This window comes from Typopeltis vanoorti, chromosome 5, assembly GCF_054136105.1.
Source record: "Typopeltis vanoorti isolate ZY-2024b chromosome 5, IOZ_Tvanoo_1.0, whole genome shotgun sequence".
NCBI classification, from domain to species: Eukaryota; Metazoa; Arthropoda; class Arachnida; order Uropygi; family Thelyphonidae; genus Typopeltis; species Typopeltis vanoorti.
In genome coordinates this window covers 82,053,425-82,080,597 of record NC_143553.1, presented here as the reverse complement: position 1 = coordinate 82,080,597, position 27,173 = coordinate 82,053,425, and the positions used below count along the sequence as shown (strand labels likewise).

The following is a 27,173-nucleotide window of genomic DNA, read 5'->3' as shown; positions in this document are numbered from 1 at the left end:
AAGGTCAGCAATAACAAGACAAAGACAATGAAAATAGGCAGAAGCATTGAAAATATCAACTGCATTGTGAATGGTGATAAAAGGCGATTTTTAGTGAAGATGGTAAATTAAATATGGAAATAAACAACAGAATCAACAAAGCTGGTATGGTAGGAAGTCAACTAAATAAATTTATATGGAATAAGAGAGAAATTAGTCAAAACAGTAAATTAACTGTATAAAAGATAGTGTTCAAACCAATTTTAACTTATGGATCTGAGAAATAAAACACTACACCAAAGACTAGAGACTGCAGATATGAGAGTCCTGAGAAAGATTATAAGTGTGAACAGATGGCAATATCATATTAAAAATGAGGATATTAGGAAAGAACTTGACATTCTTAGCATCCAGGAGGAATTTGTTAGTAGAGCTAATGTCAGGTTGTATGGTCACTTAAACAGAATGGGAGAGGAAAGATTAGCAAAAGGAATGTTCATAATCAATTGGCAGGAAAAAGACCCAGTGGAAGACCAAGATATAGGTGGATTGATACAGTAAAAAGTGCCTTAGAAGATAGAAATATAAGATCTGATAATGTTGGAGTATTAACAGGTAACATTGATTTGCAGGAAAATTGTAGAAAAGAAGTTACTAATGATGTAAATTTTTCATGTAGTACTATCATATCCTGTACACCCCTTGAGGGAGGGTACGTGTCAAGAATTTGATGATGATAAATATAATATCACAACCAAATAACTTCCAAACTTCACCAAAGAAAAGCGCCAAAAAATATAATCTGGTAAAATAAAATAAAAAAATGCATAACAGTTCCTTTTATTTCACAAGGTGGTGCATTATGGCTTTTAATCTTCCACTTGGTGGCATGTAGGTCTGTACAATGACATCGCATCTGATAATGTTCAGTCGTACTGCCCAACTAGGTTACATGACTTTGCTTACATAATGAGCATTGGAGAGAGGGCTATTGTCATATAGTCAGACTTCACATTAATTCCTAATAACTAATTTTAATATATTCACATGTAAGCAAGAATTCGGTAACTAAAGACAAATGCAATATGTCAAAACACCTTGCTCGCAACATTAAAAAGTAAACAATCATTTAACTAACAACAAGTACTACATTACTGATTTCTTAACTTTAATTAATTTTTATTTTTTAACTTCTGGGATATCTGAATTTTAATACACCTATCCTGTAAGATAAGGTGAAAAACTGTAGATGGTAGTTTGGCAAGGAAGCCTGATTGCCAGACTCATTCAGTTGCCTTGGAAATATCAAGGGCCAACATCTGAATGTTATCCAGATAGTATGACAGTTTGTATAGGTGATAAAGGATGGATGTTAATTTTGAAGCACAAGTTTTTTTAATACAATTGAAGTGATGCTGTCTAAACCATTACTCTTGAGAGTATTGAGGTGAGGATAATGGGATGATCGATTGATGGCCCATCAAACTATCATCCCTTTTTTGGGATAGGCTAGATACAAGCTTGCTATTCATATTTTTGGATAGTTGTCATATAGTATGACGGTTTGTATAGGTTATAAAGGATGGGCATTAATCTTGAAGCACAAGTTTTTTTAACATAGTTGAAGTGATACTGTCTGAACCAGAGATTCTTGTTAATCTTTTGAGACTGTCTTATAAGACACAGCATTATAAGTTGGGATCTTTTTGATGCCTTTCTAGCAAAAGATCAGAGGAGGCATACTTTGAGCAGTTGTGATATTAGTGGGAGAACATTTATATTGGTTATCTATACAGAAGTTGCCAAGAGGTCTACTCTTGGCAACTTTATCTTTTGGTGATATTACCATAGTACCCCATCAGGTTTGTGAAAGGTGGAAATGAGGAAGACTAGAAGTTATACTCAACAGCCTAAGCAAGAGACCAGAAAGACGTCAGTTTTGCATTTGACCTTTATAAAGTCACTTTGTCTGATTTGGAAAGTTAAGTTTCCAGGAGGGACAAAATTCTGCCAGTCTCATCTGCATGAGACTGACTAACTCATCTTCAGTTGAAACTATCTTATAAAGGTTCATCTATCACAGGTGGGATTTGAACCTACGTCTTTTCTGCTCAAAGAGCATTATTGTTATTAGTGCTTTTTTATGACTAGTTAATTAAAGGGTAATAGATAATTCTAGTGATTATTATGTATTCTCCATAATCAATCCTTTATCTCTAACTCTAAACTATAAAACTATAGAGATTATCGAAATTTATAATCTTCAACTCTTGACTCTTTCTAAAATTAAATATCATTAGGTGCGATGATCAATGGACCCTCGACACCGCAAGGTAAAAGAGGGTATAAGGAAGATGACATGATGACAGAGGTTTGCATCTCCTATTAGATGAATATTAGCATATCATCTGGAAGCATGAATAGTTTGCATTGACCTTATAATGCTTAAATTGATGTGCACATTTCTCTTTCAGCTGTAACCATGAATAGTTTGCTATGTGACCTTATAACAATTAAATGGATCTGCACATTTCTCTTTAATGTGTAATTATTTCCATACTGTTATGCATTATTTCTGTTTTGCTTTGATGTCTTTAATAATAAAGATGAAATATCAGCATACCTAGCCCTAATAACTAACTAATATTTTCTGTTGAATACAGTCTTTTCCATTTTAATTCAAAATGAATAATTATTTTATAAACTACATATACTTAAATATGATCATGAAATTTAACCATATGGTTTAAATCTGGAAAATTTAGTATATTGATTGAATTGTTTTAGCTTTTTAAGTATAAACGAAATCATATTACTTATATATCCTTTTTTATTAAAACCCAGATGATTACTCAAGAGTAGTGCTTTCAGAGTACCCAGAGATTAATGGATCTGATTATATCAATGCTAACTGTATTAAAGTAAGTAATGTATTAATGTCATATAGTGATTTGATTACATAAAAGGATTCTTTATAAAATAAGAATATAAAGTGCAAAAGGAATACAGCATCTAAAATGAACTTTTGTTGATGTTATTACATTTAACTTCACTTCTATAGTTTTTTTCATGTATTATCCTGTCATTTATTGTAACATGATATTAGGTTTCTCATTTTAGTGAGATAATAATGAAAACACTAATTCTTTAGCCATAGCCATGAATAAAATACTAGCCACCTGAAAGTTTTTTAGAAGGCCCAATCATAATGATTATCACTACATTGAATCATAAGTTGGATGTTGTTGAGCTTCATAATTTCCAGGAGCATATGTACTAGGCACATAAAGATATTATGGCAGCTTGAAAAAATTAAATTCATTTCCATTTTTTTCAATGCTTGCTTTCAAATTGTTCATTCCTGTTTTGTTTTGATAGTATTCCTAAGCATGATGAAAATTGGTTGTACACCAGCACCATTGATACTTAATCTGCTCTGAGTATACTTAATAGGAAGTATTCCTCCTTCCCCTGTCCAAGGCATTCTTCCAGTTGTTCTAGGAGACATTAACACCTTCTTAGTGCAATTGGAAGAACAAATTACCTTTTGATAGGAAAAGACATGAGTTCAATTCTTGTTATAACAAGAGTAACCTAACCTTTTTTAATTGAATGTGAGTTAGCCAATATCATACAGAAATAGCAGGGTTTTTATCCTGAAAACTTGGAGTTTTTAGTTCTGAACACAGGCAAATCAGTCAGGAACACATGCAATTAACAGACAAGATACAATTAGTGAGTAGTAGGTATGTTGGTGTAGATTGAAGATTAAGTAGTGGAGTGAATGGATTGCCCTCTAGCAATGAGTCCCTGCACGTTTTGAAGGTAACATGTAATAAGAATAATCTAAAGCTTGAAAAAACTTTAGAGTATTGAAAAGTTTTAGATTGATTTTTGATCTTTAGATTGATTGATTTAGATTGAAAAAGCTTGATACTAAGGCAGTTGATGTGAAATCATTAGCCTTTATATACAGCAACTCAGCTGTGAAGATACTTCATGTGCAAACTTTGTTTGCTTACACTTGGATAAAGGATTAAACCAATAATATAACTTTTTGGTATGTTAATTTATAATAATCTTAAGCATTATTCTCTTTGGGGGATTATCCTGGAACCTTGCTTTCTTTTAGTGATCCCGTTTGATATTTTTTCTTGTGACCTTTGATTACTCATTCTGTTAAACTATATTTACAGTTTCTGCCTTATATCTCTCTTTTTTTTTTTTGATTGGTACTTTCATAGGCATTGCTCCATTGAACTAGCTGCCACCATTCTTCTCCTTTCCTCTAATCATGTAAGAATATGAACAGTTCATTGGTCAACATCCATATATATAGGTCAAATCCAAACATATTGAACCAGCTTCTTATCTTCATTCCATCTGCCTCTGTTCTTTGGAGCAGCCTCCGTCATACTATATTTACCAATCAGTATAATCCTGAGCTCTTCAAGAAGGGCATTAACTGATTCCTTCCTTCTTCCTAACTACCTGACCACTCATGACATTGTTTTATTATAAATTTTATGGCCTCTTGTGTATGTGGAATTCATATGAGTGAAAAAAAAAAACAATACAGGTATCCCTTGCTTAATGCGGTTTTGCTTAACACGGAATTTGATTAACGCAGTGAAATTAATTGCTGCAATCCCTTGATATACGCAGCAAGAGTTTTGATTAACGCGCCTTTAACCCTGCGGAGCTCGCAGCTGATCTGACAGATACATGCAAAATGTTTAATATAAATATTCTTATACAATTCAGTGTATAGCTTGGAGGTCATGAATAGCTGTGCATTCATATGTTACGAGTGATATTCCGCACTGTTTTTTGCTGTCAGCTTGGTTTAACACGTCATGTAAAGGTTTGTGATATTTGACAGTAAATTGTATCTGAGGGATACCGCGACCTCCGATGTCAGTATAGTATGGTTTAGGGTTTTTTTTTTTTATTCTTTGTTCAATAATTTCTAGATTGTAACTGAAAATAAATAAACCATCATGTATTACTGAAATAGAGACCAAAGGCTTATTTATCGTACGTCCTCTAGGAGATGTGCTTTACATTATGGAAAATACTAAGGAAAGCGATCTGGAGCTTACTACGAGTTGCCCATAAGGTTGCTTATGCTTGCATCCTCCGAAACTTTTAGTTTCTATATATTCGGCATGAAACTCTTGTAGTTTCTATATTTGGCTATGAAATAACGTTGGATTCAAGTTTCTACTCTATATTTTGTCTTTATCCTTATTCTTTATATTTATTTCTATATCTTATATATCTCTCTATCTCTTTCTTATACCTTATATCTTTATCTTCTTATATCTTATCGTTACTACCCACTTCTTATATGTTAATTCACTTTCTTTAATCTTTGCCTCTGTTCTTTTATACAATTCTTTTAACTTTATTCTTATATCCTCCTATTCCTTATCTTTACCTCCAGTATTCCTATTTCTACTATACCAAGGATCTCTAGATATTTATTTGAATTAGTGACTATGCCTCCGGAAATCCTTTTATGGCATTAAATATTACTACTTTCAGTAGATATCATTCCTTACTCTTATATACAGTCGTGGCTATCCCTTTATGTAATTCTCGTATTAATTAACTATCCTCCCCGCTCACAAGTTCAGTTGTTTTTTTTAGAACAGTGCATCAAAGAATTAAATTATCAGGCAACACTCTATTAATATTTAAACAACAAAAATTTAATTCACATAAGACACATTTTTACACAGCATTTTCAATAATAAAAGGAAACATCACAATTTAAAATCTGCATAAATAGACTAATTAAGTTCCTGCATTATCTCACGCACACTCATGTCACACACATAACTAATTTTCTTAATGCAACATAAGTCATTTATACTGAGCAATGGTACTTGTTACTAAATTATTAAATCTTACTCATTGAACACATAAACAATATTTTTTACACTCAATTACTCTTTCCTTTCTATGCAGGGAATATTCTATAGGCAAGTTTCAGCATACAGTTACACTAAGACTTATTTCAAACTAAAAATTCCTGACACTTAATTGCTTTATAATCTTTAACTGTTAAATATGCCTATTTAGATCAGCTTCTATTTACAGTCCACTAATAAGAGTTCTCATAAAAGCTCAAGGAAATTTAACAAACGGGTCAACTCATTTTATAAGCTGCTACCCACTATGTACTTGGCTGGACTTCTTTTCCCTCTTTCTTCCGTGTCAGGTTTTTCAATTCTTCTTTATGGCGGCATTAGGTCTACTGATGTTCCTAGGATACTCTGTCCTGCCGCACTTCGGGTGAAGATTATCGGCTTGTGGAATGCTTGCATGCGCATTGGATCAACGGAGCAATTTCTTCCTTCTGACAACAGCTCCCGGCGAAGACTCGTCAATTCGTCTCAACTATCAGTTTTGCCTGGCGGATCGGTTCCTCTCATCTTTCTTTCAGATCACTGGCATGATTTCTCCGGACGTTGCGTACTCGATGGCCTACATCTGCCGGACAACCTTCGGCAACTTTTTCAGTCACGACCTCTGGATCTCTGACGAAATTTTCTCGAACCGATGTCGTGTCCTCAACGGCTTACATCAGTCGGACAACCGTTGGCGACTTCTCGATCCTGACCTCTGGACCCTCTGAAGAAAATTTCTCGAACCGATGATGCGATCCTTTCACCTACGCCTTTTATTTGGTCACTTCCGAATCCTTGTGCGGAGATATGTGAACCCCGAACATTTCGGCAAAATGCCTTGATTCTTTTCTTTGACTGACTCTTCCTTTGTTTTTCTCCTACACTCCCTAAATCCTATTAGTTCTGCAGCGGACATTCGTTTGAAGCTTTTGTCGGTCCACCTAGCACTGACCTTGAGCTTCCCATGTAGAACACGCACAAAGTTTGACATCTTTACAACAATCTAAAAATATACTGCTTTACTATTGGCAAGGTATTGCCTTAATACTATACCTTCTAGAATATTCCCTCATCTGGCATAGAGCACATACAAATTCCCATTGGGATTACTTACATATAACATACAACTATTTACAAGTTACAGGTCTTACTGGGCTCGACCTTGGTAAACCTTATGTAAAAATATTTAGACTTGTTATAGCTACATAAATATTTTTACAGTGCTTTACATTATGGAAAATACTAAGGAAAGTGATCTGGAGCTTACTCCACCTTTACTACGAGTTGCCCATAAGGTTGCTTATGCTTACATCCCCCGAAACTTTTAGTTTTTATATATTCGGCACGAAACTCTTGTAGTTTCTATATTTGACTATGAAATAATGTTGGATTCAATATCCACTTAATTTGTACCATCATGTATTATATTTGCAGTGTTTTTTCTTTGTTTTATTGCTTGTTTGCCGAGGTCTGGAGAGTCATTTTGCTTGTTATCGTAGAATTTATGCCGATAAGAAAAAAACGAAAACTGTTCAAACAACTCTTCATAACTTCTTTTGATAAAAAAATTGCAGTAAATAATGTAGATACAAGTATTTATTAAACATTTATTTTGCATTCATTTTTTTATCTTTCCTAAAAATACCATATAAAACAAATTGTTAATAAGTAATCGATCATGGACGAATTGTAATTTTTACCATTGATTATTAGATTTGATTAACGCGATTTTGATATATATGGTAACATTGAGGGATTAATAAACCGCGTTAATCGAGGGATATAAACACACACGTGCGAGTGGGGGTTGCAGTTTTAATATTAATAAATAGGCTTCCATACATCCTGGTTTGACCAGGACTGTCCCTGTTTGAAGGTATGGTCCTGGCCAGTTTGTTATTTTGTCCCGGTTATTTGGTAAAAATTTAAAAATGCAGAATATACTACACGCAGTACAAAACGTGCAGCCTCGGAAAATGGTGATTAGGCAACACGAATACCCCACTTTACCTCTGGCCTGTACGCTACGTCACAAGTCATTGTTGAGCATGCGCAATCTTAGTTGAGTTTGGATCGAGTCAGTGTTTCTTTTCGGCATGTTGTTTGTGATTTTTTTTTACTTCATTAAATTAATTTAACCCCAAAATGCCAAAAAGAAACTGTGTTTACAGATGAATTAAAAAAGGATTATCCGTTTTTGAAAAACGTTTGTGGTCATATTGACAAAGTAAAATGTGAACGGTGCTCTTCAGAATTTTCTGTGGTGGGCGTTCGGACATAAAAAATCACTTGACATGTGCGAAACATAAGGCTAGTCTAGCAGCGGCAGGAACTTCCTCAAAGATATTGTCATATTTTAAAGGTGCCGATCCAAGTGACGAAGAATTTCTAATAGCTGCTAAAGAAGCAACTTTTGCATTTCATGTTGCTATTCACAATCTCAGCTTTAAGTCTACTGATTGTTCATCTAAATTGATATCAAAGCTTTTTGAAACAAAGTTTAGACTGGGTAGAACAAAATGTGAAGCTGTCATTGTTAATGTGACTGAGCGACTGTTGTTTCAGCAACTTTGTGAAGATTTAAACAAAACAAATTTTGTGAAGATATCAATTGATTCTTCCAACAGGAAAGAAATTAAGACTGTGCCATGTGTTGTGCAGTATTTTGCACCAGATTGTGGAGTAAAAGTTCAACTTTTAGACTTTCAATCAGTTCCCGGTGAAACTGCAGAAATACTGACAAACCATTTAATGTCAGTTATGAAAACTCGTCATATAACAAAAAAAATTATTGGATTTTGTGGAGTGCAATACCAATTTTGGGGGTGTAAAACAGAGAGGAAGAAAACAATATTTACAGTCGATTGAAGAAGGAACTAGGAAGAAATAGTGTGGGCATTGGTTGCGGTGCTCACATCGTTCACAACTCTCTTCAAACTGCAGTTGATGTTCTACCTATTGAAATAGAAGCTTTAGTAGTCAAAATTTATAAATATATCCACATTTATAATGTTCGAGTCACTCAACTAAAAGCGTTCTGTGAATTTGTAGATGTAGAGTATAAGAAGGTTCTTCAACATGGCAACACCTGTTTTCTTTCGCTACTTCCAGCTATTGACGGAATACTTGAAATCTATGAGGGACTGAAATCATATTTTATTTCACAAGAACACTTTCCGGTGATGATAAAACAGTTCTTTGATAATGATTGTGGTGCAATGTATTTGTGGTTTGTGCACGGGCAACTCAAATTATTTAACAAATCTATCTTGATTATGGAAAATACAAAAGCGAGTGCAACAGATATTGTCATTGAACTTAGAAAATTAAAAACAAATCTTGAGGAAAGGCGTGATAATAAATTTATACCTCAAGAAGCAAAAAAGCTTTTTAGAATACTGGAAAATAATATGGGAGTATTCATACAATACTACAAGAATTTACAAAATTTTATGACTGATGTCTTTCTTACATTGAGCTTTGGGAAAACAGTTTTGGTGGAGCAGAATCTTTTACTTGGATAAACAACAATGAATTAACTTGGTCGGAAATTGAAACTTCAGGTGAAAAAATTAATGAAACTCTTGCAAATAATGCAATAAACATGGATGAACTGTTCGATGAAGTGGTGATTGCAAAAGCTTTTTGGTCAGCAAACTATGAAGTTTTGAAAAATACAAGTTGCGAAGAAAAATGGATACAACTATTCAATCATTTCAAAGAAAAGAACATTTCATTGCCTAATCTTGTCCAAATTATAGAATACATTTTCAGCCTGCCAGGCACATCTTCACCTGTTGAAAGGATATTCTCAATAATGAATAACATGTGGTCTGAAGAAAGAGGTAGAATGGCTGAATCAACAGTAAAAGCTGTATTGCGCTGCAAGCTTAATAGTGAACTAAATTCTAGTGAATTTTTCAATGCGATTAAAAATAACAAAGAATTTTTAAAGAAGGTTCATGCTAGTGATAAATATTAATAACTTTTTAATAAGTTATGTTCAGTTAAGAGTAATTAAAAATTATTACTACGAAATGTTGTTTTTTGTTAACCACTCCGCTATTTAGCCTTTTGAATCATAAGTACATAACGTAGAAGGCGTTACTTTCTGTTTTGAGGAAACTCTCAAAAATGTCCCGGTTTGATAAAAAAAAATTTTATAGTAAGTCTATTAATAAATGAAAGGTGTTACACTTTAGGATACGGCGATATAAGGCTACGCACTGTATTGGTGGAGTTGTACTTCAGGAAGTGGATGAGATTTGGGATTGTGGAGTGACGGTAGACAGTGGACTGAAGTTCTGAGGGCACATCGCAAGTGTTGCAAATACTGCACATCGTATAGCTGCTATAATAAAAAGTACATTAACATGTAGAGATAAGGAGATGGTGGTGCCTCTATATAAGGTATTGGTCAGACCACATATGGATTGTTGTGCTCATATTTGGTCTCCTAGTTTTCATTGTGATGTGGAAGCACAAGAGAGGGTTCAAAGATTAATGACCAAAGTGATATCAAGATTCTGGAGTGTTTGTTATGAAGAGTATTTGAGGGAATGTGGATTACAGAAGTTGGTGGATAGGAAGAAAAGAAGAAATATGATAGAGACCTTGAAATTAGTTAAGAGATTTTATGAGTAACACAGACATGGTTATGTCTAATGTTCTTAAAATATTTCTAATTGTTGAGCACATTGTGCATGTTTACGTATTTGTGTACATGCATTTGACTAATGATGGCTAGAATGTATTCAGACAAGTTGATAATTAGGCTTTTATTTAGATGTTTTGGAATCCAATGCCATTTCTAAGAATTCCCAAATTCTTCTCTTATAGCAGCAGTGTAATAGTTCAGATTTGTCCCATAATACTTGATGTCTCATTGCTGAAGTGTCTTGTGGGTTCAGCTGAAGAGATATATGTGATGATATAGCTCACACCCCCACTTCTTTGGTATTCAGTATCCTGGATGTGGTCTTGAATGAGTTGCTTGATAGATTTTCTGATGTCATCTTGATAAAGGGAGTGAATACTGTTTTGATTTTATGTTCTCAGTTTTATGGAAATAGAGCTAATATGTATGAAATAGTGATGAAGCCTCTGATTTCCTCACCAGTAGAAATATCTCTAATCTTGTGTTAAATAGTCTAGAGATATTGAGGTCATTATAGCTATTTTGATTGGAGTTCATTATAGCCATAAATATTAGAGTTCTTTAGCTAGTTCATCCTTGTCAGTAATGAGCTGGTGGGCTCTTGCTCCTAGTGTAGAAATAATACCTAATTTTTGAGGTCTATAATGATGCAAAGAGGCATGTAGATATCTGTAACTGTGTGTAGGCTTTTGAAATATACGCACTTTTAATTTAGCAGATTTCTTAGTTAGTTGAAGAACCAGAAATGGAAGTGAACCATTAGATTCTAATTCATAGGTGAATTTTATATATGTGGATAATATATGCTGCTGGAATTATTAAGGGATATTTATTTGCATTGCATAGTGGCATGCCCTTTGAACTGAGTTTTGAATCTGTAAACAAATTGTTCATCAGGATCATGTTTCCCCCAAGTGTTTATTAATATCTTAATCTCCTAATCTCATTATTACAAAACACACAGTCAACATTTTTTGTAGGAAAATATAATTCTAAGTTTTGCTGACACTTTCAAATGTAAGTGGTTTTCGTATACTTTTCAACGAGGTTTTGACCTCACGGTTTTGATCCTAAGATTTCAGCTTGTGTTTTGGTCAAATGCACAGAATCAAAGATCATAAAATTCATCTTTTACAAGCTCACTCAGCTTTGCTTGAGTTATCAAATGAAGTGCTTACAATAACCAAAAATCTGGATCTGGTCTACGTGAACATGATGCTGCTCTTTCATTAATTAAGTTGTCCATAGTCTTGTGTAGTTTATGAATTCATGAGATAATTGATCTCAAGATGGATAGTTAGGGTATTTTTATTATGTTTTGAATCAGCAAAAAAAAAAAGAAAAAAAAAGCTGAACATGTTTTGTTAAAAAATAGTAGCAATGATTTGAATGATTTCTAGGCTGTATTCCATCAGGATGTCAAATGGCATCAATGGATGTGTACGCATCCTCTTTAATACTATGCACACTGCAAAAAAATGTGCAAATCCCAGGTTTGACTCTGATCTTGTATCCTTCAAACATATAACTCTTAAGCCTTCTTGATCAGAAGAATGAGTTTGTTGCAGATATTTTAATGTCATTTTCTCAAACACATAGCAAAATTTTGTCTTACTTATAAGATAAATGCTAATGCAGCTTCAGATGGTGATCAGTATCATGCGATTTGTTGTACAAATGAGCAAATACAAAAGTGTGCAGATGTTAAATATAATAATTGCAAAATTGTAATAATCTGTAAAAATCGTAATCTACTGTGCTTATTCTCACTCTTCATGGTAGTTGTTTGATCATGGTATCTGAATAGAGTTATCTCATTCATCACAGTGGCATGTGTTGTGTGTGTGTGTCACATAATATGATGATGTAATCCTTGTGCATTTGCCTATGCTAGAGATTGTCAACCTTGAACTGAATTGACTCGTGTAACTGAATGCTGGTAACTTTTACCACAGGAGAAGAAACATTATGTGTATTCATTTTTGCATTCGGCACATGATAGTTCTTTTAAAATCACCTTTGCATAAAGGCAGATTTCATTGTATTTCATCATTGGACAGTGTCACTATGTTTGGAATATTGGATCCTAACTTCACCCCCCCCCCCACACACAGAATATTGGGTAATTTTTATATTTTCATTTATATTATATGTTTGTAAGACCTGAAGTAAATTTACCAGTAGTGTAGTAGTTAATCATGTAACTTTAGTTGTTTGTATAAAATCAGAAGTTTCATTCAATCCATATAAATATAAATATATGCAAAAACAATGTCTAGTACAATTTTGGAAAATGTGTTTTAAAATTTACAATAATTATCACTAACATAATTTAGTGATAATTTTGGTATTTATGGTATTTCTTGAAGGATCTCAATGTATGAGAGATGGCATAGGCTAATAACTGAATCAGCAGATGTGATTCAGACTAATGTTTTATTATTATTATTATTATTTTACAATATCTCCATGGAGTCCAGAGCCTCATTGAGAGACCCAAATCAACCACCATACACACAAATCCTATCATACATCTCCTTGAATCCATTCACTATCAAGGAATTCACAACCAATTCTGGCAGTCCATTCCACTCACTCAACAGTCTCCATGCAAAAATTCTGGTCTGCATACCCCTGCTAACCACACACTCACAACTTCCACAGATGGCTCTAGTTCTCTGACAAATTTTGGTAGTGCAGTGGAGTTGATTCCAAATTCTTGTACTTTTATCTACTGAAGATAATGTTTTTTAAATATCAGTGCCACACCAGAGGTTGCAGTTGCAAAATGCTATAGCACATCAGTGCCATTTGTAAGTTATAGAACTCACGTGTAGAACTGTATAGAACCAAATCAGTGAAAAAAAAAAAGAATAAAATTCTGTTTCCCTAAACAAAACAGAAATAGGCATAGAGACAATAACATGTTTGAAATAAAATCAAATTTTATATTTATAATGTTCTGTACATTTGACTGTCACTAAAGCAAACACCTTAAAATCAACTTGCTAAAACTATCAAAATGTCTCAAACAAATTCTCAAAAGTACATTTTTTATTCTAAAGAAATTTATTGCAGAAAGTGGTCCCTACCAGTACTGTATTGCTATAGTGAAAGTTGTTGGGACCATATGAAAAGTTTATGGCAGATAGCTTACTATAATGAATTTCTTTAGAACAAAAATTTACACATTATGGATAATCACTATTTAGAAAATGAGTTAATAACTGATGCTTAGTTACTAAACTTCTTCCTATGAATTTACTTATTTTACTTTATTGCTAATCATAAAACTTCTGTGATATGAAGTAATTAAATTTTATTGGTCTGTACTTTCATAGGGGGCTAGTGGATCACTTGCCTATATAGCTGCTCAAGGTCCTCTTCCAAATACTGTGATAGATTTCTGGAGAATGATCTGGGAATGTGAGGTTCAAGTGGTGGTAATGGCATGCAATGAAAGAGAAGCTGGCAAGGTGAAAAAAGCTTTTTGTTATTCCTCTTCCTCAATTCATAAATGTATTTAGATGGATCTTTCATATGTACTTACATACACATGTTTGACAATAACTAGATTAATTCTGAGAAAAGCACTTTCCTTCTAATTTTATATACACATTTCAATGCTTTTGCCATGCCTCAGAATGTTTTTGAAAATAAATTTTTAAAGCCGTTTCATTTCAGCAATATCATATTGTTCTGAATGGCAGAACAATATGATTGTTGTGAGACAACTTTCTCAAGCAGCATGTGAAAGAAGGAACTTGAGGTCAAAGAGTATTGGATTTGCTCATACCGTCAGAAGGGGTCTCTGTTAAGAATATGGCTATTTTACCATCAGTTGGGAACAGTGAGCATGCCGTACATTCTTGAGAAGTATCTAATTGTATTGATGCTCCAATTAGAATAGGTTACACGCTGAACTACAAAGCTGGAAAATATGATCAACTTAATAGAACATTTATCTTTGGTCCCATGATATCAGTTACTGAATGGGGAAAATGTCAGTAATCTAGGGAAATCTTTGAAAAAGTGTTTAAATGAGGCTGGATGCTACTGATATTCAGCACTTACAAAATTATTTGAATAGGCTGGAAATTTGGGCAAACAAAAATGACTGTCGTTTTAATGTTAGTAAGTGTAAAGTTATGCACTTCAGCGTGATTAGATTTCCAATGGCATATTATATTAGCAGGGTTATGCTACAAGAAACTGAGGAGGGAATGTGTATTTGTGGATAGGAATTTGAAGTAAGGTACATATCAGGAGGTCTCAGGTAATTATAATAATAATTCTTCATATCTTGTTTTTCATCATAAAACTATCATCATCAAATTCTTGATATGTACCCTCAGTGGGTGTACAGGATAATTATGATAGTGCTACATGAAAACGTTACTGCATTACTAACTTCCGATCAACAATTTTCCTTCAAATTAATCTGTTGCTGTCAAGATTCCAACATTATCGGATCTTATATTTCTGTCTTTTAAGGCAATTTTTTACTGTATCAATTCATCTGCATCTTGGTCTTCTTCTTGGTCTATTTCCTGCCAACCTGGTAATGAACCTGTTTTGCTAATCTTTCCTCTCCCATGCTATTTAAGTGATCCTACCACCTGAGATTAGCTCTACTAACACATTCCTGAATGCTAACAATGTCATGTTCTTTCTTAATATCCACATTTTTAATGTGATATTGCCATTGATTTATTTCTAATGTTTTATTTCTAACCTAGCTCTCAGATCCATAAGTTGAAATTGGTTTGAACTCTGTCTTGTATACAGCTAGTTTAGTAGTTTGACTAATTTCTTTCTTATAACCATATAAATTTATTCAGCTGACTTCCTACCATACCAGCTTTACTAATTCTGTTGTCTATTGCTATATATAATTTACCATCTTTACTAAAAATTTATCCTAAATAGCTAAAATGTTTTACTTTTTCCTTTAGGTTCGTTATTCTGGATATAGTTGATGTTTTCAGTGTTTCTGCCTATTTTCATTGTCTTTGTCTTTTTATTGCTAATTTTCATACCATATTTATTACAACAGTTAACCAATTTTGCCAGGGAATCTTTGCAGACTTGAGCTAGATTTAATCAGAAGTATAATATCATTGCATAAAGTGAGCTAAGATTAACATCGCCAATTCTGATATCAGATTTAATTCTACTTTCCTTCATAATGTGATTCATATAGATAATGAATAACAGTGGAGATAACGTGCACCCTTGTGGCACACCTAATTTAACATCAAACCATCTTCCTATACCTCCTTCAAGTCTAACCGCTGACTTAGCTTAAATAGAGACTATGTATTGCTTGATATAATGTCCCATTTACACCACATAACTGTAATATTTTGAAGAGCATTCCTCTTGGCACCATGCCTTTTCAGATCTACAAAATTCAAATTTAGATCATAAGAGTGAATTATAATGGTTTACTGTTAAATGGTTTACTTTTGGTCCTGTTGTCTGCATTTAAATTTTTAGATGTCATAGCAAAGTTGTATGAAGTGTGATAGAATTATATTCCCATTATGCACACTTAAAAACTATATTTGCTTACCTGTAGACTAGTGGCTACTGTCACCTTTAAAGTAATCCTCTTGTGCAGCAGTAAATAAACATTGACAATTAAATAAACAATTAAATAAACAATGCTGCCATTGTTCCAAGCATTTCTGTAACTCATCTTCTGGAATGTTTTTTTTATTACTGTTGTCATATGAAGTTGGACGTCAGGAATTCTACATCCTTTCAAAGCATTCTTCAGTTTTGGAAACCCAAAAAGTTTCAAGAAGCTAGTATGGTGAATACAGAGGATTTATGATTAATTTGTTTTTAGCCAGAAATTTGTGGATAGCGCAAAATTTGCAGCATAAATCTTTGCAGAAATTTTTCTACTTCCCAAATTGTCCATCAAAATCTTCCCCACTGTTTCTCTGTCTGATTCTTCTGTCATTAACTGCTCACTTAATCAGGAGACCAAACTACTTGCATTTTTTCAACATTTTCACACTTGAAGTTGTGATTGCTCAGTTCTTTTGTTGTCTCTCACGTTTTCACATCCCTTGTTAAACTACTTATGCCACACAAATATACTAAACGTTTTCATGGCATCATCACCATAAGCCAATTTTAACATGCCTAGAGTTTCACTTGTGTTTTTGTTTAACTTAGACATAAGAATTTTGATGGGAGAGATGTTGGTGGTGCATGGAAGCTGGTCAAGGGGTTTTGAAGAAGCAGTATCGGACTTTATACCCAGAGTCAGGGGATAAATCTGATCAGAGTTAGAATGGATGAATAGCATCATTAAGCAAGAGTTGCAGAAAAATTTGTGAATAGTGTATAAAGAAAAAGGTCATCAGCATACCCACGATCAAGTACAAGGTACATGTTAGAAGGATCATCCATGTGGAAGGCCAAAGCTAATTATTAGAGAAAGCTAGCTGATCGGACCAAAAGAAATCCTAAAGTGTTCTATCTCTATGTGGCAAGTAAAAGGAGGAATAATTATGGAATAACTTCCAGGTAACAGAAGCAGACCAAATATTTGAGTTACTGAGTGATCATTTTGACATCTGGCATTATTGCAATGCCTGATGTCACAATGACTGATGGAAGAATAGAGGTTGAGGAAATAGAGGTGCTTAGGATATTATTATTATTATTAATATTACATAACACCTCCACGGAATCCAAAGACTCATCGAGGGGAGGGCACCTACTTTACAACCCTCATCTCCACCACTCTACTAGCTGCAGCTACCTTCATCATCTACACCAACAACATCTACCGCCAACCACCATCACTATTTTCACAGACAATCACAAACATCCATGCCCACGGCAGGATTCGAACCCGCAGCCTTTTGGGTGGAGAGTGGATATGCTATCTACTCAGCCAACCAGGCCAGCAGAACCTTAATGCAACCACCACTACCATGGGATTAAATGGGATATTGGCCCATATATTCCGAGAATGTACAAGGGAATATCTGATTCTCTGACTAGGTTGTTTAATTGAAACCTTGGTACTGGGATGGTGCCAGTCGATTAGAAAGAAGGCAAAATAGTACCACTGCATCAAGGAGACTCCAGGACAATAATTGCAAATTATAGCTGACCAAATTGTATTCTTATTGGCTTAAACCAGTATAGAAAATGATGGTACAACATGACAAAATTTCATGCCGGCTGGGGCGTTGCCCAATTAAACAAGGCCCCCATTGTTTTCACCAGGGAACCAGGGCAAACAGCAAAAAGTCAACAACTGGAACAAATCCTAAAACCCACCCCAACTCAACATCACCAGAGTTAAAGATCGGTACTATCAACATAAGAAGCCTGAATGGCAAAGAAATGGAGCTAGATGAGGATTAGATAAGTACCAGATCGACATAATAGCAAACAAAAAAGACAAAAACTGGTGAGATCTTTCTAAGCAATAAATACAAAATGTTATATTCAGGCAATGACAATCAAGGAAAAGAAGGAGTAGCCATTGTTTTCAACACTAAATACGAGGCTAATCTTCTTGAATGGCAGGCAGTCTCAAGTAGAGTGATGTGGGCAAATATCAGAATGGGGGAACTGGACAATATTTGTGCCTATGGTCCCACAGAAGGTTCTACCAACGTAGAAATGGAGGAATTTTTTGATGCTTTAGAAAATGCAACTGACACAATTAAAAAGGAAAAATTGGTCCTTGTTGAGGATCTAAATAACAGAGTAGGAAATGATTACCAGACTTACAAAAATATTTTGGAAAATTTGGAGAAAAGAGCAAAGCTGATAATTTCAAATACCTGTTGAATTTCTGCTCAGGACATGGACTGGTTATTAATAACACCATGTTCCAACATAAAAATGTGCACAAATTCACATGGAGAGAAGAGGCAAGGAATAAGAAACGTCTCATTGACTATGTTATTGTTGATAGTGATGTTTTCTCCCTGGTGCAGAACACCAGAGTGTACAGAGGATTTGAAATTGGAAGCGATCACTATTTAGTCTTGAGCAGAATAAAATTGAATTTCATATTGAAAAGAATAACACATAAGAATATTTTAAAGCAAATAAAAGTTGAGCAGCTCTCAGATGTGAACTGTAGACTAAAATACACAAAGATTATTGAAGAAAAAATGAAAGAGTTTGAGAACAGGAACCAAGCCTTGAAGAAAACCCTCATTGATTCAGCCAGACAGGCATGTGGTGAGGTTGTCTTCAAGAATAGAAAAATCAGAACTCCATGGTTGACACAGGAAGTTAATGAGGCAGTGAAGGAAAAGAAGAAAGCATATCAAAAGTTCCTGGCAAATAAGTCAGCTTGTGCTCTTAGAGAATACAGAGACAAATATAAGAAAACTAAACCCTCTGTAAAACTAGCTAAACAAAAGTCATGGGAGGACTTTGGCAAGAACATAGAAAATAAATATCTAGGTGGCAAAATATTCTGGAGGTTGTTGAAGAAGCTTAGAAATGCTGTAAAAAGAGTTAGAGATGATAAAGGTTACATGAAAACAGGAGAAAAAGATATCCTTGAAGGTTGGAGTAATTCAAAAAATTGCTAAACGAAACAAGCAGTGATAGCACAGTGGTAAAAAAACACTCAACAGGCATACAGTCAGGAACGCATATCCATACTTGAAGTAGAAAAAGCCATCAAAGGCTTGAAATGTGGAAAGGCAGCAGGAGTAGATGATATTTGACCAGAAATGCTGAAGTATGGTGGTATAAAAGTGTTACAGTGGCTGCACTGCATCATTCAGAAAGCCTGGACAGAGGGACGAATTCCTGATGATTGGAGTAGAGCTCTAATAGTACCCATATATATAAAAGGGAAACAAAACTGAATTTGAGAATTACAGTGGTATTTCCCTACTAAGTGTTCCTGGCAAGATCTATGCAAGTATACTTGAGAAGTGGTTGAGAAGAATTGTGGAAGAAAAGCTGGTGAAGAACAAGCTGGATTCAGGCCAAATAGAGGCTGTCAGGATCAGATCTTCACTTTACAACAAATAGTTGGGAAAGCATGGGAATATAACAGAGATCTGTATTTAAGTTTTGTCGATCTGAAAAAGGCATATGACAAGGTGCCAAGAGAGAAGCTATGCAATACATTACAGTTATATGTTGTCAATGGGACATTATATCAAGCAGTACTTAGTCTTTATTTGAGTTGTAAGTCAGCAGTTAGAATTGAAGGAAGTTCAGGAAGATGGTTTAATGTTAAATCTGGTGTGAGACAAGGATGTACATTATCCCCTCTGTTATTCATTATCTATATGGATCACATTATGAAGGAAAGTGGTATTAAACATGATATCAGAATTGGAGATGTTAATGTCAACCCTTTGCTTTATGCGGATGATGTTATATTTCTAAATAAATCCGCTACAAGTCAGCAAGATTCCCTGACTAAATTGAATAACTGTTGTAATAGATTTGGTATGAAGGTCAGCATTAAAAAGACAAAGACAATAAAAATAGGTAGAATTGTTGAAAATCTCAACTGTGTTGTGAACGGGGAACTTGTGGAGCAAGTAAAACATTTCAGCTACTTAGGCACGATTTTTACTGAAGATGGTAAATTAAATATGGAAATAGACAACAGAATCAACAAAGCTGGTATGGTAGGAAGTCAATTGAATAAATTCATATGGAATAAGAGAGACATTAGTCAGAACACTAAATTATCTGTATACAAGATAGTGTTCAAACCAGTTTTAACTTATGGATCTGAGAACTGGGCAGAAGTAAAACACTTGACCAAAGACTAGAGATAGCAGATACGAGAGTCCTGTGAAAGATTAGAGGCATGAAGAGATGGCATCAATGGCAATATCATATTAAAAATGAGGATATTAGGAAAGAACTTGACATTGTCAGCATCCAGGAATGCGTTAGCAGAGCTAATCTTAGGTGGTATGGTCACTTAAACAGAATGGGCGAGGAAAGATTAGCAAAACAAGTGTTCTTTGCCATTTTGGCAGGAAAACAACCCAGAGGAAGACCAAGATATATGTGGATTGATATGGTACAAAGTGCCTTAGACGATAGAAATATAAGATCTGATAATGTTGGAATCTTGACAAGTAATGGATTGATTTGCAGGAAAATTGTAGATAGGAAGTTAGTGATGATGTAAATTTTTCATCTAGTAATATCATATCCTGTATACCCCTTGAGGGTACATGTCATGAATTTGATGATGAAAAAATGATGAAAATTTTATAAGGTGGAAAAAATGATTTTGTAAGGGGATTACTTGAAATTATAATAACGGAATTAACTCACTTAAAATATTATTTATTAGTAGAATTTTTACCTGAGTATCACAGGCATCTTCAGTACATGTAAAAAGGCTAATTAAACAATAACTGAAAGTTCCAAAGGATGCCACCTTAGTAGCTCATATAAGATAACTAAAAAAGGTCATTAAGTTTCCTACCTTATTTAAAAAAAACAAACAAACATATATATATATATACTGTATATATATATATATATACAATTAAAATGTTAGGAAAAATTAGCTGATTTAAAGAGTACTATCTCCCATAAAGGGGATAGACGTAGACCATCGGATCTGTTTAAGTTGGGAGAGTGAAGTAAAGTTTCACATGTTTCTTTATAAAGCCATTCCATGAGGAACTGACTTTTGTGAAGGACTCTTGTCTTGTTCCAATGAACTCTATGTCTTTGTAAGGGGTTGTAAAGGTTACTTTTTATAACAAAGTGATAATGGAGTTTGATAAGGGAAATGGCTTCTCAGTGATACTGCTGGTATTTGCAGTGGCATTTGAAAGGATTTCCATATAGAACTCTGTTGCATAAATTAGCACAAATGGAATTGGATATGAATGATGATTTGGATTTGAGGGTGGCTGATGGACAGATATCAAAGAATTGTTTATGGAAGATTTGAGTCCAGGCCAAACCAGATTACTATTGGTATTAGTACTTGGCTCTCTGTTGTTTAATTTTAACATCAGTGATATAGGAAATTATTTGACAGGAAATATTAATTTGTTTTCTGATGATGCAAAACCAGAAGAGTAAGCTCTGAGGAGGTAAATGAAGGCGATGTAGAGATCCTGCAGGAAGACTTAAATAAGACTAGCAGTATGGACAAAAATAAATGGCTGCAAGTTTAATGTGGCCAAGTGAAAGGTAAACACTATGGGATGAAGAGATCACAAGCCGTGTACTGTATTGATGGAACTGAATTGTAAGAAACTTATAAGGCCATGGACTTGTGATGATTGTATAGAGCATGCTGAATTTTAGAAGGCCTATTGCAAAGGTAGCCAAAACAACACATCATACACAGATTAGATTACATTACACAGTTGTTGAAAAAGTCACTGACAAGTAGAGATAGAGAAGTTATTATTTTTCTATATAAAGCTTTCATAAGGCAACATTTTGGACTAATATGCTCAGACCTGGACATTAGATTCCATGGGGATGAAGAAGTAGAGGAGGGGGATCCAGAGGCAAGTGACAAATATTTGGCAGGTCAATGGAATTTCCTATGAGAATAAATTGACAGTCTATAATTTTATAAGATTGACATTGAAGACTTTTTCAGTACATGGCAGGAAGGAAGAGAACGAGACCCATGAAAAATTTTTAAGAGTGTGGTTAGTAAGGGTTTTAAGACTAGGGTTTTTTTTTTTTTTTTTTTTGCTTGTGGATGATGAATGGGTTGCCATAGGTGGTTGCATGCTTTGTCCATGAATGAGTTTAAGGAGAGGTATGATGGGTATTGTGTGAATAATGGATCTCCCACGATGAGCATTCTGACTCCATGGAGATACTATAATAATAATAACAACAACTTTGCACAAAATTTGATGTTATTGCACTGTTTCAAATTCTGTGTGCCTGTTTTTCTGCCAAAAGCAATGAACTCTATCCCAACTTGTCAACTGTTGGGTTGATTGTTTTGATACAGTTCAAGGCAATACTAATACAGACATGTCTAAACATACACAGACATGGTTCTGCCTAATTTGCCATATGTGTGATAGTATGAAGCCATTCTTGAAATTTTTTCAACTCTTACGTATGGCCAGTGTTGCCTCATTAAATCAGTACTGTTTGTTTTATAGATGCAATAAAACCTTATGGGGAGTCACTTAAGAGGTAATTAAATTAAACTTGCCAAGAAATGATATTCTTGTTTAATCTTTTATCCAAGTGTAAGCAAACAAATTTTGAGCATGAAGCATCTTCACAACTAGCTTACTTGTATATAATGGCTTCAAATTAATTGGCTTAGTATCTCATAATACAAAGCACACATCCTTTTGGATGTGTATAATGCTATGCATTATAGGAAGGGCCACTACCCAGAGTGGTTTTCACCTTCATTGAGGTGCTGTCAAAGTGTGGCGGATACCTCTCCAAAACCTGAGTAATCTACAAGATTGCTCTAAATATCACTGAGTGACCTTAAAGGTTCACTACTGAACTCATCACTCCTGATCTGAATCATTCCAGGACAGGAAACTCTGCAGTGGCTCCACTCAGTGACAGCAAAAACCTGCCACCAAGCATCACTGCTCAACTCCCAAGGTAGCTGGCAAGCCCAAGGACAAACATTATTAAATCATCATCAGTGGGAGTCAGATCAGAGATGCCAAGGGTAAATCTAATCTTTAAAGGTACCTGTGGCATAATTATAAAGAATAAAATTACAAGATAACTACAGTAATAAGCTTTAATGAAAGTACAGATATTTCATACTGAATATAAACAGTACATCATCAGTGTGTAGAAACAAACAAATCAAAGAACAGGAATACAAAGCACATACAACAATCAGTTTACCAATTAAAAATGGTAAACTGATTGATGGGAGCCAGAAATGAATATTAATAAATAATATTAAAACTATTTTTGATGTTTACATAAAATGAGAATCTCTCAAACATTTTGAGAGAGAAACAATCGTTCCAATTTAGGATAGGCTGATGTAAAAGGCCTTTGCAACTTTCATTGAAAAGGCATTCATATTTAAACCTCTTCTATGGAGAAGCTGAACTTCATTCCACTGGATACCGTGTTTAGTGTTTCTTATTATAACAGTGTAGGACTTTAATTTTCTTTCCTGTGTGATGAGATGTCCAAGGTATGGTCTGCCATTTCAGTAGTGAATGTATTTTTTGGTGTTCTATGAAGCAGATAGTAATGGATCTTTCTCTGACTATCCATGGAAACCATATAGGTACCGTGAACATTATTTAATTTGACCCTCCCCTCAGCTAGATGCATTACATTAGTTTTAATTCATTGAAATAGCTAAATACACATCATAATAGAAAAATAATCAAATAATTGTTTGACCTTTCTAGACATATTAGTTATGCGGCTTTCAAATGGTTCGTTATCTTTTTCTGTTTATTTTTAAATAGCCAACACACTAAATGATGGCATGTAAATAAGATGCTTATTAAGAAGTTGAATGATGGCATGTATCTTCTAGTCACTGTTTTCATTACATATTTTTAGGCACTGCCTCTATATGAAAATACTATATGACTTTCCTTTCCCCCCTCCTCTCCAAACACACAAAACCAACTATTCCCCTCCCTACTATCTGAGGTGCATTTGAAAAGATATCTAAAGTGCTAAATTAAGAGCTAATACATACACACACCATGTTCAAGCTACACTTACCAAACTAGCAACCCTCATCTGCTTACTGGAGAACAAACTCCATCCTCTTTCACATCCAGGAGTGTATGAAGTGCTTGTTCTTGTAACTTGGCCTACCACGAATAGTCAAGAATATATGTTAATATCTGCCTTAGAGAATACAAGAAGTAAATTTGCTATTATCATTATAGAAAGTCAGAACTTGAAGATTATGCTTTGGACATCTCTTTATACAGGATTAGATGGAAGAAAATTAATGTGATCTGTTGACATTACTACAAATCAGAGAGACTTTTTTGGAATTAGTGGCAGTAATGAAACATTCCCTATTTCAACAAGTAGGAGTGAATTTAGAAGCAGTCATAAGACCAATTCCAATCAAAAAACTGTAAACTGTTTTTTATTTACTCTTACAGGTCATCAAGTTAAGACTAGTTCCTTTATTATTATTATCATTCTAAGACCCCCCCCCATGGGGTCACTCACACACACACACACGCGCGCACACACACACACACACACACACACACACACACACACACACACACACACACACACACACACACACACACACACACACACACACACACACACACACAGCTCATCATACCTTGTCTTAAACATATTCAAATTCTTTGCAGACACAACACTCTCAGGCAGTGCATTCCAATCATTCATAACTCTCCATGCAAAAAAATCTGCTTCTCACTCCCTTGCTCACACCTTCCTTATACAGCTTCCAGGGATGACCTCTTATTCTCCCCAATCTTCCATCAGTTTATGAAAAACCTCATCAATGTTAATCCTGTGACAACCCCTTACTAACTTGTACGTCCCTATCATATTATCCCCTCTTCCTCCTATCCACTAGACTCTGCATATTGCATTGTTTCAACCTTTCTTTATATTCAACATTCCAGAGATCAGAAACTATTTTGGTCAATTGCCTCTGGACCATTTCCAACATCTCTTCATCCTTTTGAGAACCAAGTGACCAAATCTGTGTACAGTAGTCCATTTGTGGCTTAATCAAGGCCTTATAAAATGGAACCAGAATCTCCTTACGTCTACCAGTCAGTATCCTCTGTGTCATTTCTGTCATTTCCAAAATTCCTTGTGTTGTCCTCTCAATTTTAGATCCTTATCCACCATCACCTCAAGATCTCTTATTTCCTCCACCTCCAATAGTATATCCCCACCAATCATAAATTCTGCATCCCATTTTTGTTTCCCAAATTTTAAAACCTTACATTTTGGAACATTGAGCTGGCATCCCTACTCCCATGTCCATTCACTCAGGCTATTCAAGTCTTCTTCTAAGACCACAACATTTGCTCTACTCCTCATAGTTTGTCCCAGCTTTGCATCATCTGAAAACAGCTGTATACACGCATTCAAATTTTCCCCAATATCATTAACATACAGGTTAAATACCAATGGCCCTAAAACAGACCCCTAGGTCTGTTTTAGGGCCATTGGGATATTGTTCCCTCATACACAACTTGTTGATACCTATCAGACAACAATCTCCAATCCAATGCACTAGTCTAATATCCAACCCCATCCAGTCTAGTTTGACTATCAACATATCATGCATAATCTATCAAAAGCCTTTGCAAAATCTAAGTATACTACTTTGTATCCATCTCCTTTGTCCAGTGAAGCCATCACCTTATTGTAATAAGTATTTTACAAAATGACCTCCCTTTAGCAAATCCATGCTGTCCAAAGAATAATACCACTGTTGTCAACTCCATTCTGGATCCTGGTTCTCACCAGCCTCTCTAACACTTTAACCACAACAACTGACATATAGATAGGCATATAAATTGATGTTCGAGTTCTGTCACCACCTCCCTTATGAAGTGGCACAATCTTGCCTTTCATCCGCTCATTTGGAACTTGACTCAGTGTAAGACCCATATTGCACAAATATATCAAAGTAGATGTTAACTCCCTGGCATATTCCTTCAAAATACATGATGATATATCATCAAGTCCCACAGTCTTATTAATATCAAGGTTACTCAATTCCTCATGTATTTCATGCTCACTTACAGTCAGTCTCTCCTCTTCATCATCCAATGCTCTCACAATCTCCACGATGTCACATTCACAAGGATTCATCTTTCAAAATACATGGTGATATATCATCAAATCCCACAGCCTTATTAATATCAAGCTTACTCAATTCCTCATGTATTTCTTGCTCAATGATATTCTACGATAATCATTTTTTTTTTTTTTTTTTTTTTTTTTTTTGCTGGCTACATATTGAAAGAACTCCCCAGGATTTTTTTATTTTTATTTTTTATTTTTGGCTTCATTAGCCAACTGCTGCTCTTACTAAACTTTTGCTACCCTTACTAATCGAGTTATCCTCCTTTAAAAATTCAAAGGAATTCTTTCATTATGTGGCCAGTACGAGAACAAATGATTGTGGAAGAATGATGTTGTTAGGTGAAAATGGGAGCAGAGTGACTGATTATATTTATTTATTTGTGTGGAGTTCCTCCCACCCTGGTTTTTTCATCCATCCCTTAGGACTGGTTGAGTCCTAATGACGGATTAAGTATGTATTTGTGACTGTAAATCTGTGTCTTCATGGACCGGTTTGCCTGTTCTGTGGGGCAAAAAAACAGTTTCCACGTTAAAAAACCACCCTCTATCTCTGTTTGAGACATGATAGTACTACATAAAAAATTTACATCATTACTAATTTCCTATCTACAATTTTCCTCCAAATCAGTCTGTTACCTGTCAAGACTCCAACATTATCAGATCTTATATTTCTATCTTCTAAGGTACTTTTTTATTGTATCGATCAAACTATATCTTGGTTATCCTCTGGGTCTTTTTCCTGCCATGGCAGAGAACACTTGTTTTGCTAATCTTTCCTCTCCCATTCTGTTCAAGTGACCATATCACCTGAGATTAGCTCT

The 27,173-nt window shown here is 34.6% G+C and overlaps 1 protein-coding gene across 1 annotated transcript in view; it reads left to right on the top strand.

The window, feature by feature from the left end:
- Positions 1 to 27,173, top strand: part of LOC150106599 (tyrosine-protein phosphatase non-receptor type 12-like) — a 184,579-nt gene that overhangs the window by 80,326 nt on the left and 77,080 nt on the right. The window contains exon 2 of the mRNA XM_090393438.1: positions 13,893 to 14,027. Within this exon, the coding sequence (XP_090249564.1) occupies positions 13,893 to 14,027 (135 nt within the window). The remainder of the gene's footprint in view (positions 1 to 13,892; positions 14,028 to 27,173) is intronic.